This window comes from Sander vitreus, chromosome 8 (assembly GCF_031162955.1).
Source record: "Sander vitreus isolate 19-12246 chromosome 8, sanVit1, whole genome shotgun sequence".
In the NCBI taxonomy this organism is placed as follows: domain Eukaryota; kingdom Metazoa; phylum Chordata; class Actinopteri; order Perciformes; family Percidae; genus Sander; species Sander vitreus.
Genome location: NC_135862.1, coordinates 25,249,022 through 25,267,479, shown reverse-complemented (window position 1 = coordinate 25,267,479; position 18,458 = coordinate 25,249,022). Strand labels below are relative to the sequence as shown.

At 42.5% G+C, this 18,458-nt stretch overlaps 1 protein-coding gene across 2 annotated transcripts in view; it reads right to left on the bottom strand.

The window, feature by feature from the left end:
- The window catches only part of hipk2 (homeodomain interacting protein kinase 2), a 74,485-nt gene extending 56,896 nt beyond the window's left edge, over positions 1 to 17,589 (bottom strand). For both annotated transcript variants that reach the window (XM_078257634.1, XM_078257635.1), the window contains exon 1: positions 17,225 to 17,589. In XM_078257634.1, coding sequence (XP_078113760.1) covers positions 17,225 to 17,243 — 19 coding nt within the window. In that variant the 5' untranslated portion in view covers positions 17,244 to 17,589. The remainder of the gene's footprint in view (positions 1 to 17,224) is intronic.
- Between the last annotated feature and the right edge of the window lie 869 nt (positions 17,590 to 18,458).

The following is an 18,458-nucleotide window of genomic DNA, read 5'->3' as shown; positions in this document are numbered from 1 at the left end:
GGAACATTTCCAGTAGTGCAGGTTTAAATCATACAAATCCAAACATTCAAGCTAAGACATAAAGAACAATATGTAAACAAATCAAAGAAACACCACTAATTATATACTTGTTTTCTTCATAATCAAAATTAAAATATAAAAAACTGTATACACGAACACTTTAAAGTAAAATTAAATTATCATGGTCGTCAATTACCGTTACACCAGTAATTGTTACATCCCTAATCAGTATATATTTATGTTTAACATGGCATTTCATTTGATCAATGGGAAACATACAGTACATGTGTACAGACAAGGCTAGCAGCAGCAGCCCCACGTCAGACACGTTTCTGGTGTGCAAAGACATAGAAAACGCCACGCAGCCGCCAGGCAACTGACACGCAACAGAAACGCCACGCTCATGCCACGCCGCCAGTTTGCAGCCGGCCTAATGCAGGAATCAAAGAACGCTTACGGTCGCAGCTCGCACACAAACACTAACACAACCCATACGTGCAAACAGCCGTTAAACTTTGTTTGCTGCTTTTGTGTGTTTAATAGACATCTTGAACGCTGGGAAGTTTTGTTCTGTTCAGAGATAATTAGAGGAGGATTTCCTTTCAAGATGGGAGGACTTCCATAATTGTGGGCTCTCTTCGGCAAACAGAAAGTGGAGAGGAGTGGACATGCCTGGTCACTTTGTCATTATTAGCCCTTTGAGTGGTGATGATGATTAATTCAGTAGGAGGTTGGCAGCCCTCCACTATACTTTGCCTCATTTGTGTTTTTAAACTCTCCTAACCTCTCGTCCTCCTCTTTTTTTTTAGATTTTTTTTTTTTTTTTTTTTAGACACTGTGTGGCCTTGTTTGTACTTAGTAGTTATCTGCGTGGTCATCTGGTCTTAGCCCTAATGCTGCAGGATTGAAGCTGCAGTGCACATTAGAGGGCTCAATGTAAACCTGGTGGGTGTTGTACAGAAGCTGATGCAGCATAGCACCTCCATGCTTCCTCTAATACTTATTTAAGCCTCAAACGTGATCTCTGCACATATGTGCTCCGAACAATAATTAAGCTATTTTTTGTTGTTGCTTTAGGTGTCCCACGCCTAACCACTTCCTGACCAGACCTGTAGGCTAGTCCAGAGAGGTAATGAAGATTGTCCGCTAGGCTATTAGGGGCAAGGCTCTCTGCTAATCACATAAGCCCCGAAGGCCAGATGTCACTCCTTGGATTACCAATTCCTGTGCCTGGACTTAACGCTAAAAATAATTTGAATGATGGGTTGCGTCACAGAACAGCGTCAACAATGTGTGATTGAGAGCCTGACAGGATAATCACAGGCACAGACTGATGGACACAAAGATGGATGGACAGACACAGAGCTGGCTTGTTCCTCTTATGGAAAATTCCAGCATTACATATCTGCCAGCATGATTATGGACAGCTCGGGGTTTTACAAGGCCAGATCGAGGCTAGCTGCTCTTTGCATTAGCATCACATGAATTCCTCCTCAACCCTCAACCCTGATCTTAGTCACTCATTGACTCTCTGTCAGTTTTAACACTGTGGTCAAAGAGTTCACTTGCTATTGCCTACACGGTGCAATGAACTGAAGGCCACACATGTTCCCCTAAACTAGGGAAGCCTGTAACATAACGCTGAGAAAAATATTTAGAAATGCATAGGAAATTCAGCTTAAGAAATACTGCACAGCTGGTTTTTGCAACAACACTCAGAGCCAGCAGGATAGTTTAGAGCCTTGTGCGGAGAACAGATAAGTAATTAAATGGACCAAAAGTAAGAGGTCAAATGGCTGGAATGTTATCTCATGACAACATACACAGGCAACAATGTGACAAATTATACTACAATGGGAAAGTGGCTCCAGTTCTCATGAATCACTCTTCATACAAACTGAAGTTCAAACATATTTATGATCTACAATCTGAACAACAAAATCCTCTAATTCTGTTGTCAGAAACAACACAGCGCAAGAGACCTTCCCTTGAAAATGTCCTCTTGAAGTTTATTTGAATTTCTGAACCCTATGCCAAACAAAAAACTGTAAAGGTCCATTGTTGTACATTTACAATGTTGGAATGCCTTCAGTAGCCAAGGCTTTCCATTTAGCATACCTAAAGAAACACTGTGTGTCCCACATACTGCAATTAAGCATGCCAGAGAGGCATTTTCCACTGTTTAGAGGGAGCATGTTAAAATGGTAGGAGTCAATGTTTTCAGAGAGATTACTTCTCTGTCAGGGGTTTGTTAATCTTCTTTTTTTTGGAGGATCAGGGCCGTTCTGCATGCCATGCTGGGTCTAGAGATGGACTGAAAGGGAGGGAAGAAGAATAGAGCATGGAGAGTGGGGCCACAAGTGGCCCTCACATTCTAGTCTGTGACCTGCTTCTGTTTACACTCTTTTATTAAACCCGTCATTTATACTGCGCTGACAGCATGACAAAGAGTATTGATGAGGACGCCTTTAGACACTACCAAACCTGCCAAAAAGTCCTTTGTAATTACAAATAGTCCTTTAATATAAAAACCTGTTTATCATTCAATTCATTCGCGCCACTCCTCAAAGTTCTGTGCTTTATACAAATCATAAAAAGATGTAAGGTTGAGATAAAAATAAATGTAATGACAAAAATGCATAAAATCAGGCTTGTCAGTTTAAATATATACCCCAGCCATCACCTAGGAGACTATCTAGAGACAGCAGTCAGGTCTGTCTGGTCGATGTTCCCTTGCCTGGATATATTTGGACTACTTCCTAAGGCCCAGGGACGGGGAGAATCTGGAAGATACCCAATGGCCCGGGCTGTTTGTTGCGCAGCAGAGGCCGATGACAGGCTCGGTAAACACAATAGTTTAATAAATAGATCATGTAGGCTGTTGCGTTAGGTTCTTTAAAAAAACTCTGATGACTACTGCGAGTATGTTCATTACTTTTATTCAACGTCAACTTAAAACAATAGCATTTAGCAGTGGGCTAACTTAACCACCATGACTAGCTCCGCCTGGACAAGCGCTGCGTGACCCCTGAACTCTGACACGTAATGACGTAGGACGTCACGCATAACTTAGATTACACCACAGGCTACACTTGCAGAAGCCCAGGTAGAAGATGTGAGTGAGTAAGAAAGACAAATATATATATATATATATATATATATATATATACTACTGGTCAAAAGTTTGGGGTCACTTAGAAATTTCCATTCCATTCCATTATAGACAGAATACCAGCTGAGATCAGTTGCATTGTTTTTTTAATCAGGGCAGCAGTTTTCAGATTACATAATTGCAAAAGGGTTCTCCACAATATCTACATTGTCCATTATCAGCAACCATTCATCCAATGTTCCAAAGGCACATTCTGTTTACTAATCTGATATCATTTTAAAAGGCTAACTGAGAAAACATTGGAGAACCCTTTTGCAATTATGTAAGCACATAATGTAATCTGAAAACTGCTGCCCTGGTTAAAAAAAAAAACAATGCAACTGATCTCAGCTGGTATTCTGTCTATAATGGAAATTTCTAAATGACCCCAAACTTTTACACTACCGGTCAAAAGTTATATATATATATATATGAAGAAAGATGAAGAAATGAAAGAGAAAAGGGGGAGCTGAAAAGGCCAGAATAATAAAAAAAAGAAGCTATAAAAGCTGACATGGCCGAATGAGCCAAACTTGTTTATGATTAAAACAAGCTTACGGCTTAAGAGTGAAGGTACAGAAGAAGCAACAGAAGTTGATGGTGACTATGAGACAGGTATACTAGCTTAGGCTACAATGCCAAGATGTAAGTTGTGGGAAAGAAATATAGCTATTCTTATTTGCACTGAATTGGAAATGATGATGTTTTTTAAAAATGCACAGTGAATAACAACGTTGTAGAGAATAGTGCACTATAGCGGACTAACATAGTGAAGTTATAACTATATATCCCTCTAGTATAATAGGTTATGAACTAAAGCCTAACTGAGGCCTAAAACCTAACTGAGGCCTAATGACTACTGACACCGATGGAGATGCTCTGATTAGTCTAACTCCTTACTGGGCATCCCAGTGTCTGCAGTACTGTAGGGTGGGCCAAATTGCTGGCTAATGAAATGACTTCTGACTGTCTAGACAAAGCATTATCTCACCCTTCGCTGCTGTGGCGCTACTTGCTGCACCTCCATCACTTTTCTGAACACCCTGTCACATAGAGCTGGAAGAGGAACTAAAGGAAAGACCAACCTAATGTGTCTCAGTAAGGTATTGGGTCACCAGAACAGCTTAAATTCAACCTCAGATTCTCCAAGGAAATCTTCTGGAAGGAGACACCATTCTTCCAAAAGACACTCATTTGGAAGTGAAGTGTCTAACATGTCAGCCCAAAATCTCCCATACTGTAGGTGTTTTCAGTATGGGAGACTGCAAAGGCCATTGCATATGACTCACGTTGCGTCATAGAGCAGTGTCAACCATGTGTGACTGAGAGCCTGACAGGATAATCACAGGCACAGACTGATGGATACACAGATAGATTGACAGACACAGAGCTGGCGAGTTCCTCTTATGGGAAATTCCAGCATTACTTATTTGCCAGCATGATCATGGATAGTTTGGGGTTTTACAAGGTCAGATCTAGGCTAGCTGCTCTTTGCATTAGTACCCCTAAACTATGGAAGCCTCTAAAATAAAGCTGAGAAAAATATTTAGGAATGCAAGGGACATTATTGAAATTCAGCTTAAGAAATTCTGCACAGCTGGTTTTTGCCACATCTGTTTTGTACTCAAACCATTCAGTGAGCCCCTGCATTTGTTTCTTATCTCGTTTTTTCAGCTTTTCTTTTCATTTGTCACCCATTTGTATCTACGTACATTTACATGGGTATCATGGCCAACAGAACCACTGGTGGAAAACCTGTAGCGAGGACACTGACTTTGGGGTTAAACACAACAGTTGAACGCACCACTGAGGATGAACATATTGTCCACACAGAGAAGACTGAGTCCTTCCTGCCTCCTGCCTAAGTTCTGTTCTCAGTAGGGGAGCTGGAGCTTGACACTGCATAGTCCCTCTCTCTCTCTCTCTCTCTCTCTCTCTCTCTCGCTCTCTCTCTCTCTCTCTCACACACACACACACACACACACACACACACACACACACACACAGCCATTATTGACCATCCTGCCTGCCTTTTTAGCTCTTTCATCTCTGCTTATTTATAGAATAATGCATCAGACGAGCTCGCGGGGAGATGCTGTCATGCAGGCTTCTGCTTCAACAGCCTTTATGCTCATCCTGACCACAGTATTTGACCAGTCGGAATGGGCTCGCCGCTCTTTTACAAACACACAAAAGAGGGCAAATATCCATCTAGCATATTGACATCGTATGAGGAAATGTGAATGCTGTTTTGACAGACACATACAGGGCTTCGTATCTCGTTAATCAGCAACAAATGTGACACTCCCTCAACTCTCCCTTTCCTGGAAGCCAAACAGCCAAAGACACAACATGTTGTGCTGGCTGTGAGATAACATGTCTGGTCAGCACTTATCCAAATGCACACGCATAGATACATAAGCAAGAACAGACACACAGAGGAGCACCAATACCAAGAGGCCCATACAGTCACACATCAGTTGGTGTGGCGGTTATAAACTTTCTTTTATTAACTAAGCAATGATAACTTAAATCTAAAAGTAAAGCTGCAAACCTGGTTCTCCTGGGTAACTGTCAGTAGATAAGGAGGTAACCATTAACGTTGTAAGTGTGGTCATAAAACGACTGGTGTTAGAAAAACACTTGGCTTGTTTATACTGCCAGGTCAGCCGAGCCAGGCGCTGAACCGAGGCATAGGGTGGAGGAGAGGAGCGGGAGATGAGGAGGAGGAGGAGGAGGAAGGGGTGCCAGAGTGGCTCTGCTTGAGCTGGCTTTCTTATTAATCAAATCACGAGTGTAGCAAAGCACAGCACCCAACTTCCTTCCCACCGAGAAAGAAAGAAAGAAAGAAAGAAAGAAAGAAAGAAAGAAAGAAAGAAAGAAAAGAAAGAAAGAAAGACAGACAGACAGACAGACAGACAGACAGAAAGAAAGAAAGACAGACAGACAGACAGACAGAAAGAAAGAAAGAAAGAAAGAAAGAAAGAAAGAAAGAGGCCCTGTAATAAATGTCCTTGCTGCAGCAGAAATAAAACATTGAATGTGCAACAGAAAAACTATTTGTTCTGTGCAGAAGTCTTGTGTGTGGCAGCATAAAATGAGAACTGAAGAGGGCTGAAAACGTGACCAACCATAAACCAAAGGCCCCTGTTGTTTCACGACTCAATTGCACTACCATCAACATCCACTGTATGCATCATGCTGTGCTGCTCCTTGACTACAGTTTCAAACAGTGCTGGGCCATGCAGGGACACACACCTGATAAGCAGCCGTTCTCCAGAATGCTTATCATGTACACACAGTAAGAAACGCCCCACTACACCACACTTCCTCTTATGTCATTAGGATCAACAATGACAGCTGAACACAATGGACTATAATGATATCAACATATGAGAAGTGCAGGCAAGAAACGGTAACCCAACACAGACAACAATGGGGGAGGACACACAGATGAGTACAACCTACAGACAAAGTATGAGGTTTTTAGTGCGAACGCGAATGGCGGCCTTGTTTGCTGCCCTTGCAACGTAGCGCAACCTGAGGTTTTGAAAGGGTGGCACTTCAGTAAGCGAAGGACAAAAGCCGGTGCTATGCAAACACAAACTGAAATACAATGATGCCGATGTTCACATAGGGACACACAAACACACAAACACAAGGAGCAGGGTTCCGGTAAGCTACAGGAGTAGAATGAGGTTTGTAAAGGAACCTTTCAGAGATGGAGACTTTAATTTTATTTCTAAAGGGTCTAACCTCTTCCAGGACACACAAATATAATTATACTGTCAGACAAAAACGATCAACTGACAGAGAAAAAAATGGAACAAAGGAATTAAAATATAAATAATAATCCACCATGATTTTCATTTTGTGTGATCCCTAGTTAATTACACGTGGGTTGCCTTATATATTCCAAACAGGTATTCAGTTTGTGAGGGTCAGATTTGTATTAACCCCACTAATATGGTTATCAAATCTAAAGTGTTAAGTGAGTTAATAGTCTTCACTCTTCACTACATTTTTGGAGTGCTATTTGCGGTTGGTAAACTACTGATTTGTAGTGCAAAGTAAGAAAAGTCAAACAGCGACAGTAAAAGCTGAAGGCAAAGACGGAGATAGTCGCAGGGAAAGACGTCAGTTGGAGGGAACACAGCATCATTGCTCCACCCTGCCCTGTTTTTGGGTGTGTTCTTGAACTTAGGGGTCAAAGTCTGCATCTGCAGGACTATCCGATAGAGACAGCTGCAATAATGCCTGACTTCTGCTCGTTGGATACATCACCGAGCACACCACTCTCTGCATGTGTGCAGAATGTGTGTGTGCACATGACAGTAGGCATGTACCCAGAGACATGCATCTCTGCCATATTTCTACAGTCTATGATCTCTGTATTTCTATTTCTGAGACTCGACTTTAGGGTGTGTGTGTGTGTGTGTGTGTGTGTGTGTGTGTGTGTGTGTGTGTGTGTGTGTGTGTGTGTGTGTGTGTGCGTGTGTGTCTTAGCACATCTTAGCTGTGTAGTAACAATATGCATGAAACCACTACCCAAACACACACACACACACAAACAAACACACACACACAGAGGGACTAATCTGATGCCCCACCCCTTCAAAACCATGCGATGAACCCCGACAACAGAGGAACCAGTCCAACCTGCCAAAGCATCTGGTGATCAATCACACACAGGCAGGGCCACCACTTCCTGTATTTCCAAACTGATAGGGATGTCTAGTTTAAAAAAAATAGAGGAATGTGTTGGATGTAGGAAAAGATACTCATGAATAATTCCCCACAGGTTTTTTTTTTTTTTTTTTTTTTTTTTTTTGCACAGCTGCTAAAACAAACTACCAATGCCTGGCTGTTACTTTCAGCTCTCAGTTACGTGCAAGTCGTCAGCTTGAAACCAGGATGGCGCAGGGTGTTCTTGAATGACAAGATGTGACACACAGGCGAGTCCATGTGTTTGATAATGATTAGCGCTGATGCTGGTGCATGAAGCCCACTTTTAACTGCCTCAAAGATGGCAGACGGAGAAAGAAACAGACAACTTCTATCCATTTCACATCAGAGCTCTTTATAACCCCCACATGCGGTTGGCCTTCTGCTCCCCTGTCTCCCCCAGTATACTCTGCCTCCCAGTGCTATCAAATACAAGCTGGAGATGGTGCACATGCCTCCCCAGGCGACAAGAGTGTGTGGTATTTCAGCGGGGTGTGTGAAGCTGCTGCTTGGGGCCTATTAAGGCCACAGATCAGACTAATTTAGACTACAGATGCCTTTTTTTCCTCCCTCTAAAATGCCTCGACATGCACTCCTTGCTTTCATACTGCAGGTGACTCATCCATATACATTCTTGATAACTTGTTTTAATCTCCTAATCTCTCTTCATCATCTTCCTTTTAACCTTCTCTCTTTCTTTCTGTCTGTCTTTTCTTTGACAACGTACGCCCACCGTGCTATGTATTCAAACAGCTTTTAAAAGATTATAGCACACATACTCACATACCATATGTGTCCTTAATCCAAATGACAGTGTGTCGTAAACATGGCTGTTGAGTCTTTTTGGCCACAGAGCTGAGGTATTAAATATGGCTAGCCAACTCAGCCCTCTGCGTCTGATTCAGCGTGAAAATCATGGCCTTAGCCGATTATATTTACAGTGTCCTTGCAGTCGCAAATAGCAGCCAAAGCCAGGCAGGAAATGGCTATTCTGACCATCAGTTTAACACCCACACATTGAGAGTATGAGAAATACACATTTGAATTGGCTTGCATAAAAGGTTAACACCGTCAAAAGGAGAAGAGAAGTTGTTGTTATTTTTTAACCAAACTTTGTTTAGCAAATTACAGGAAACAAAACCCACTACTGTACAAATTTGCAAGTTTAGGTATGTTCCTGTGGTCTGAGCTGTTTCTAAACTCCCAGCTGAGTAGTAGCTGAGAGGGATTTTAACATATGGAAAGGATGACCTGTGGGAAGCCAGTAAATAATAATTCATCATACTATAAGATGCTTTACTGTGAATAAAGATAGAAATGCTAGTAGTGTGTTAGCCTAGCTGTGGGTATTTTTTGTCCAGGCTATTCAAATGTTGAAAGGATCTGAATGAGGTTCATGTTACTGAAATGGATGCCACTTAACACTGCCATGTTTGTGCCAAATGTCTTTACGTTTAATGTGTATGAATGCAGAACTCCTCCTAACACGTTGTCTCATGTCTCCCTAATGAGGTAAAAAAAAAGAAACGGGCCTGGACCGGTCTGGAGGTGTAAAGAAAAGAGAACAGGTCCACAGCTAAAGGTCAACTTTTGGCCTTTTTCTGGGCCAGCTTCTCTAAAATTGATGGAGAGGTGGAAGCATGTTTGTGTGTGTTAGCAGCTGCTGGGCTCTGTCAGGGGTCCAAGATGTAAGGAGTAGATAGGTTAAAGGAGACGAGGGGTAAGATCTACGACCCCCAACACCACAAAATCCCTCTTAGACAACTGACCCCCACACCAACCGCTAACCCCCCCCCCCACACCCCACCCCACCCCAAGCTCCGCTGACCTCTGGCAGTGCCCCTGAGGCCCATGGGCCCCCACAAGAGGGTATTCATCTCTCCACCCCGGCTCCACTGCCTCACTCCCTCCATTTTCTGCCTTCCTTTTTTCAATCTCTGTCACTCCCTGTCTCTCTGCCATTCTCCCTCTCGCTCTCTGTCTCTCAGGCTGAATGGAGGGGTCAGTTCAAAAGGCTGCCAGGCGGAGCTGCTGGCTGGCCATGATGGTGCCTGAGGCTTTGAAATGTGGAGTGGATCTAAAAAGGTGTGTAGCCTGTTTTTTAGGCTGCAACACACTTGGACCCAGAAACATAAAAGGGCACCGCTATTGCTTCCTGAATTCTGTTTAGTTAAGTTTCCCATAAATGCATACTTAAATTTTATAATAATGTAGGCCATACTTATACAAGGAGTGTATGAGGAACATTTTCAGCAATAAATGTCACTATTGTTTCTGTTTTGTGAGCACTAAAGTTCTTCAAAGCTAAGCAAAGAGTGCATGCTTCCACTCTACTAAGATAAAACAACTGAAAAAAGCACTTTGTTGGAAGTTTCAGAATAAAATATATTCCTATAATAACAGTGTATGCTTCTACTATAAATACTTAAATAAAACGACTGAAGAAGGCACTTTGTCGGAACTTTCAGAATAAAATATATAGCTATAATAACAGTGCATACATCTACCATAAATCTACTTAAATAAAATGGCTGAAGAAAGCCTTTGTTGAAAATGGATTTCTTCAAACATTTCTGAAGATCCTAAATATTGCATTTATGAATAAAAAGCTTCAAACTGCCATTAAACAACCATAATCATTCACTTACGCTGCAACTGAATGTTACTAAATGTCTTCAAAAGATCTTTAGGCCGCTGTGAGAAAATATATCTTACAGTTAGGACATTCAGCGTTTTCTCATGTCAGTACTGCAGTGGTATCAGAGGAGCCACAGGATAGACTAATTGAATCAATTACTTTTTAACATCTATTTCTCTCTCTCTTTCTCTCTACTTTATCCCTTAAAAGCTCGTAAAAGCTTGGTGTCCAGGCTTCAGTGGTAACGAAGAAATCATTTTCTTCCCATATGTGAATATCAAATAGATATAGAGACCATTTTACTACATTTCATGACTATAATTCTTAAAACCTCTGAGTGACGCGTATCTGATTTTTTTTTTCACAGGGAATACAGGATTCCTAAGAGAATCCCTGGTCTGAACCAAATTAAGAAAAAAAAAGGCATCTTGAGAGGGAGGGACGCTTCGCTGTAATAGTGGCCGCCACATTTTATTTCCATTTCTGGATAGCGTGGGGCTGTGTCATCACAACTGCTTTCCTGGTAATAGAATAATCACACAGCATGTAGAAAAAGAAGGGGGAAAAAAATTATTTGAATAAGAAGATGAGATGTGGAGTAGGATTGTATGTGAGAAAGAACATGAGAGCAAATATTGCACAAATAGCAAGCGGATGAAAAAGGAAAAGGGCTAAAGCTGCTCATTTCCATGCCTGTTGACTCTTTTGACTGCCTCAGTCCTCGTCTATTGCCGTCTTGCCTCCTGGCTCTGGACAGAAATGGTCTTGAGCGCTCGTCTGAGCTTTGAAGTCCCTTTGGCTATCAGCCAAGCGTGGCTCTGTACCTGCAGCCATCTGTGAAGGGGCCGCCAGCAGCCACCTATCGCTCCACTTCCCTTCCATGACCGAGAGGGGCCGGAGCCAGGAGTGGTTGGCTGGACATGGCAGAGCCCATAGCTGTGTCTGTGTCAATGAATATGAGAAAAACCTCAAGAAAACACCTCAGTGCCCTAATCTTACTGTGTAATTCAATCCTTCGCTGCTCATTTCAATATCTGTCTGTAAACAGTCCCCCTCTCCTTCTCTATCCTTCTCTATCCCCCCCCACCCCCCTTCACTCGGAAGAAGAGGAAGCGTGTGGAGGTTATGAAAGGCTTGATTAAAAACCGCAAACCATTTCTCACTCTGCACTTCGTGTAATATGAAGAGACGGTTAGGATCTTTTGTTTAGATGAAGTGGCTGTGAGTGTAGTAGTTGCCTTCGCCATCCCACTGTAGTACCTTACATCATCTGTTGTCTTTGCACCACATTCAAGGCTTTGTTCAACTTTCTTTTTTCTTTTCTTTTTTTACCAGCTTCGCATGTGCATGTGCAATGTGACGTGTCAAGTTGAAAGGCCAAATTAGCCGATGATAAATACAGCCAGCAGCGGCAGCTCTCTTCCAGAGAGTGCGATGTCAAATGGATGAATGGTATGGGAGCCCCCCTCCCATACCAGTCCATTTGACATCAAGGGGGTGGACATTATTACAAACAATAGGATTAGGACCTGGGACAATGTGTGCCCCAAACAAGCTGGTGGTTTGGTTTGGGGGGTTAGTGATGGCAATAAGACAAGCCGGGGGGGGGCTTTTGGATGGGGGTCATGATTAGGGAGAACAAAAAGCTACAGTAGTTAGACCTCTTCTCAAACCAGCCTCCAATTACACACACACACACACACACACACACACACACACACACACACACACACACACACACACACACACACACACACACACACACACACACACACACACACACACACACACACACACAAACACACACACACACTAACACACACAGTGGCTTCCAATCTGGCCGTCAGGCTGTTGCTGAAGTGTCACATGGGCACCATGTGTGCTGGCCAATGGCCTTTCGGCTTATCAACAAACGGGATGGAAGGACAGATAAAAGATAGGTGTGGGGGTGGGGCAGGGAAGCATGGGGTGGGTGGGGGTGGGAATTGGAAGGGTCATTGGCGAATAATGATTGCAAAGTGCATGCAATATATGGCATGCGTGTAAAATGTAGAACATGCTCATGCTGCACTGTGCAATATTATTCACTTAAATATAGATTTTGAAAAAAGTATAGTAATAGTAAGTATGTAAGTGCCCTTTATGCTAAAGGAATCTCTCTGTAATTATTTCTTAGCAAGTTAACAAAGGCCTCATTTACTCTGTGCTGTGTTGAGAAGCAGTAAAATGTGAAACTTTGTTTGAACCGTGCCTTTCATAGCAGATCAAAGCAATGGACTTGTCATAAGGTGCGAAGAATCTCTCTTCCTCGCTGTAGAGCGGCTATTCAATTACTTTAAGCAAGAGGAAGTTATCTAGATTTGACACCAGTTGGTGTGACATTCATCTTTTTTCGTCTCTCTTGCTGCTCCTCAAATACAAGGAGGTGAACATGTTTAAGGTAATATGTGGCACCCCACTAAGAGCAAGAAAAATTGTCTCCAAAATGCTACATTGACAATTAAAAAACTGTGGGTTGTGTGTGCTAATTCCATTGATCAAGGTGTGATGATGTGGCAACATGTGATGTGTTTTATCAAGTTGTTCAAAGCAGATATCTCATATTTGCAACTTAAATCCATATAGACGTTTATATTACAGACCATCAACGTTTAAGATGCCTGCTGCTACACTACTTTCCTCCTTATCAGAGCATGGAGTCGTTGCACTGCTAGGCAGAGCCAGGGACAGCTGTTCCACACGAGCTGACACCATACACAGTGTGAAACAAACAGTGCAGGGGAAAAAGGGCCTTCACACATGCATGACAACCAACACGGAAATGCCTTGTGTAAGCAGTCGACAGGGTCGAGGCTCCATCACAGCCAGCCTCCCCCTTCCCCTTCGATAAAAAACAACTAATGTCAGCAATTGATGTGGTCTCCCGCTTCAAGGACCTTGGAGCCCGGCTTTCAGAGTTGTTTCCGAGAGACGTCTGAAACATATGGCAGAAGCACTAAAACAGGAGGCTTATTGACTGAAGAGAAAATGAGAATTGCAAAGTCCCCTTGCATCTCAATTGAATTTCCTCCAATGTTAAAAAAAAAGAAAAAAGAAAAAAAGAAAGACCCATAAGAATGATGTGCTGGAGTACTGCAGGCAGTTTTACTCCAGAGAAATTTGCTGAAAAGAGTATATGAGAAGTTGAGCCTGTTGAAATAGCCTGAAGTATTCTGCTCAAGGCTGGGCCTCCTGTGTCAGACTGACCTCTACTAACCTGTCATTTCTGTTCAGACTCATCTGTTTCCAAAACCCTCAGATCACACCTGTGAACTATTTCAGCACATCAGAGAGCTCCCATATTGCCTTGTCTTCAACACACACACACACACACACCTCATCTCACACAAAACTCACATTCTATCTCCCTCCAAAGCCTCAGCTTCTTCTACTAAATGCTTCAACAAATCAATAGCACAAAGGATCCCCGAACACTGGATTTCTTTTCCTTTTCAGATAAGAAGCATTGAATAATGCAAAAGCGATACTTGTAAAGACAGCTTATCCATTTTCATCACCCTTCCAAACAAGTCATGAGGTGATGCATCGGGTCAACAAACCGCTGAGTGACAGTTAAAAAACAAGAGATAAACATTGACAATGGCACCTACAAGGATTTGCAGAGTGAAGACTGTTGTTTCCCATGAACTATTTAACTATCAGCCCATCTCTTTCTAACTGTTGAGCTATCCTCCCTCCCCAGGCCTTTCTCTTTATCCGCAGTGGACAGTGAAAAGCTAAACACACCACCCTGATTGTCATAACAGTCAGGAAGAGAGACCCTCCTCGGTTCCCCCGACTCTGCCACAGGGCTGCCCTGCCCTGCCCCCCCCCAAAAGGCCCCCAGGGTTCTTCCTGCTATTCTAATCAAAGTTTAAAAAGCTCCAACCTTGGAGTCTAAGTCTGGGTCGTGGCCTGTGAGGAAGATATCAATCAAGCGGGTCCAAGCAAGCGTGAGGGGAAGAGGAAGGGAGACAGAGACAGAGTTGAGTGCAGTATCTGAGAAAGTCTGTCCTTCTGTCCTCAGAGGAGTAACATCCCCTCAAACGAGGGCACTGTGCATTCCCCATACCTGGAAACCACGAGGTAATACAAAGTCGGCATTAACACATAATGGCCGTGCGGATGGATAAAACATTAATCTGCCTGCGATGCTGCAGCGCCTGTCACCACTATCATCATCAGCCTCTGAGTCATACGCTGTCAATTTTTCCAGGCGTGAATGAATGAATCCTCTCTGGAATAGTACTGGTAGACCTGTGAGATGCAGATCTGCAAATGAAGTTGCCCAGCTCTGCAGCGGCTGTCTAATCATCTCGCAAGCCTGCCCTACAAACGGGTGACAGCACATGTGTGCGGGCGCTTACGCAGATAGAGACAAATGCATATGCAGGCACACCACAACACCAATATCTAGAGAAGAGGGCAGGCAGGGTTTAGCGGTGTGTGAATATTAGCTTTTCCACAGCCGGGGGCGGCTGGACCTGCTCTGTTCATCAGACATCCATCAAGGTGTCAGTTTGGGTTATGAGAGCAGGCTCCCTGGGTGATCAGACCGCTGCTCTGCCTGCCAGCAGGACCGCCCGATGGCCTTCTGTCCGGGCCAAGAAGGACCAAAGGCAAACAATTTTTTTTTTTTTTAAGTACAAAAAAGCAACAAAGGAACATGGACACAACAATTATCCACTTGACATTCCTGAAAATCTCCAGCGTGGTTAAACAAATAATCCTTAATTAGTGATTATGAATGTGAAAGCAAACTTAAACAAATCCTCTACGAGTTTCATTTTGAACTATCAAAGGAAATAGTATTTAATCATATGGATTGAAGTTATTAGTTGCCCTGTAGCCGAGGGTGAGTAATCACCATAGTAGCCAGTCTCAGTGTACGTGAAGGGCCCCCCAGACCTTTTTTTCCACTGGAGACCTCGGTCATTTCCATGACTGCTCTACATTACAGGCCTCTCTAACACTGAGGAGGACAGGCAAGGTAATTAATTCCCCCTGTCGCCTCTTTCTCTTCTCTTCTCCTCCTTCGCCGCAGCGCAGGAAAAAGCCGGGGAATGTAATTTACACTAATTACCTTTTGCATAGGAGTCTCATTTCAACTTTCCTTTTCATGTTGAAACGCCGTCGTCTCGGGCTATGCCTGTAAGCTTCAACGGTCCTAATGAAAAATCACTACAATATTCCTCTAGCGACATAACAGCACTTAGTGAGGAGTTGGTAGCAACCTTATTGTTGTTCACGATAACGGTGTCTTCTTTAGCAGCCTATTACATAACCGAAACATTCCTATTAGAACCCACTTTTGCTTGTGATATTTCTACAATGCCACTTTAAAATATGTAGTATTACTTTCCAATAGTTCTTATTCTCAATGGTAGTTTTGAACAGAAGAGAAGGGGTTCCCTTTAACACCAGCAGAGGGACTACAGAGTAGACAAGAAGATATCAAACATAAGGCTGCTAAAAAAAACTAATAGGCTATTGGAAACATCAAGGGTCATCATTTATTGTGCTACTATTCAGTTTGCATACGCTTTTGATCAGCATGTAAACCTGTGTTTCCTTTGGGAATACTGTTAGAGGTTAACTGTCTTATTGTAGGCTATGTCAGAAAAGCATCTCTACAGGCTACAGTAAGTAGCCTATACTACATCTGAATGGTAGGCTACATTACTACAGCGGAATTAAAGCAACATCTAACATCAAATGCCATGCAATCTTATTATACTAATGACCCTGTTTTATCATACCATTTAACCTCATGGTAGCTATTATTTGTGTAGTTGCTGTACCATTCACAGAGCTCAGATCATGCACGGATTATAATGGGCCGCTTGCAATGTTTACCATTTATAACCCACCTTGCAACGACATTGCAAAGCACACACACTGTTTGTGTGTGAATGACTCTCAGAATATTTTTAAAACCTGTATGACAGAAGAAAACAATTTAGAGAAGCATGCGGGGTAGCATTCTCTCAATTGGATTAGTCACAGCTACAATGCTGCAGCGATCGCGAATATACGCTGTATTTAAAAGCTTGCCTTTGGTTTCCTGGAAGGAACATTTGAATCATTTCACAGAGACAATGACAGATCTTAAAGTCTGTTTAGATTGGTGTGAAAAAAAATATGAAGATTGAAGAATGAGAGTGAATAGAGGCGAGACTCGCACCGATCGGTCTCCGACCTTCTTTAATTCCTTCTAGCCTATATAATGTGTACCAGGAACAAACATGAGGACAAAACATAACATTCACAACATGCGGACTACTGTTCGTGAAACATATGCTTGTGTTTGACCTTATTCGGGAGGGTTTTGTTGCTTTATCAGCGCTATTTTAACGGACCCAGCTCAGACTGGTAGCTGAGTATTTACTCCTATTATTTAACTGGGACTCCGGCACTAATGCACAGTACTGCAGGGATTTTTGACAGCCGACTTGAAGTAGGTTTAGGTAGCCTAATATAATGTGAATATAGCATACGTTAAATGATTTTTTTTTTTTTTTACTGAAAGAGGAAAGGGTGCAACGCACCTCTCTCTCTCCGTATCGGCTACAATTCAGTCGTATCACATTTGATACAGTAGGCTCGGACAGTGACAGAGCTGAGCACAGGGAGAGAAAAAAAAAACCAGCACATTTCCAAAAGCATCTTACCTTCGTATACAGGGGCCATCGGTGCAAGGGTTTCTGTTATTCATGGCAAAAAATAAAGCGAGATTTCTGTTCAAAACTCAATGAAAATCTGCCATCTTGAAACACTGATGAGAGAGTCGCCGCGGTCTCCTGCATTACTGGCCCAGTTCATTAGTGAGGAAAATGCTCATAATTCATATCCAGGCGTTTTCAAACGTAGGATCCGATGCGAGCGGAGCGACAGAGGAGAGGATGTGCGAGTCAAATCCCACCGGCGGTGTCTTACTGGAGGCTCAGATGATGAGCCGCGGTGACAGGTTTACTTCAGCTATTGTGCGACATGTCTGTGGAGTGAGAGAGGAGTCTCTGCAAAAGTTGCATTGGTCAGAGCGCAGCGAGTTTGGTGTACAGTGAGCGAGTCGAGTGTCGAGCGAGTCGATGGAGGCGACGAGGAGATATCGCATCACTCTCTTGGGGTCCAAAACAAATTGACTGGAATGCAAATAAGAATCATATCATCATTATCATTTCCATAAGAACGTCACGAATAAACATTTGAATAATAAACAACAAACGGGAAGAAAGTGAAGAATAAAGAGAGCATTAGAGTGTCAGCCCTAGTTTATTTCTATGACACAGAGGCAGATCGAAGGGCTTTGCATAAGGCGAAGAAATACATTAAGAACAAGATGTATAACACAATAAAAGGGGAACGTTAAATGCTAAAGTAGAATCAAATTTGATACAAAAACATAAAAAATAATCACAAAGATAATAAGGGTTTTCTTCTCCCTGCTCCTTTTTGATAGGGAATGTGTAATATTTTTTTAAATATTGGCTATTGCTAATTTTTTGCTATTGTTTTGGAAGTGCACACTGACAATTAGGCTATATGATAACCTACTGATGGTAATAATAATAATAATAATAATAATAACAATAATAATAATACATTTTTATAACAATACATTCATAAAAATATGTCTAAGTATAGAAATCAACAGGCTACTTAATGTTAAATGATGTAGTTATCTGGACATGATGACTGTTCCGCTGTTGTCGAACAGCTGTCGACATTAGCCGTGCAAAGTGCATCTGGGTTGGATGATTCTGCGGGTGTTTGGTCATGCCTGCGTGAGGCTGAAGCGCTCCTACAGTAGGCTACAGTGTGACGACATGAGGTTTGCACAGAATCAACTGGAGCGGAATCGGATTACATAGGCTCACACAAATGTGAGTAATCTGTCATTTACCA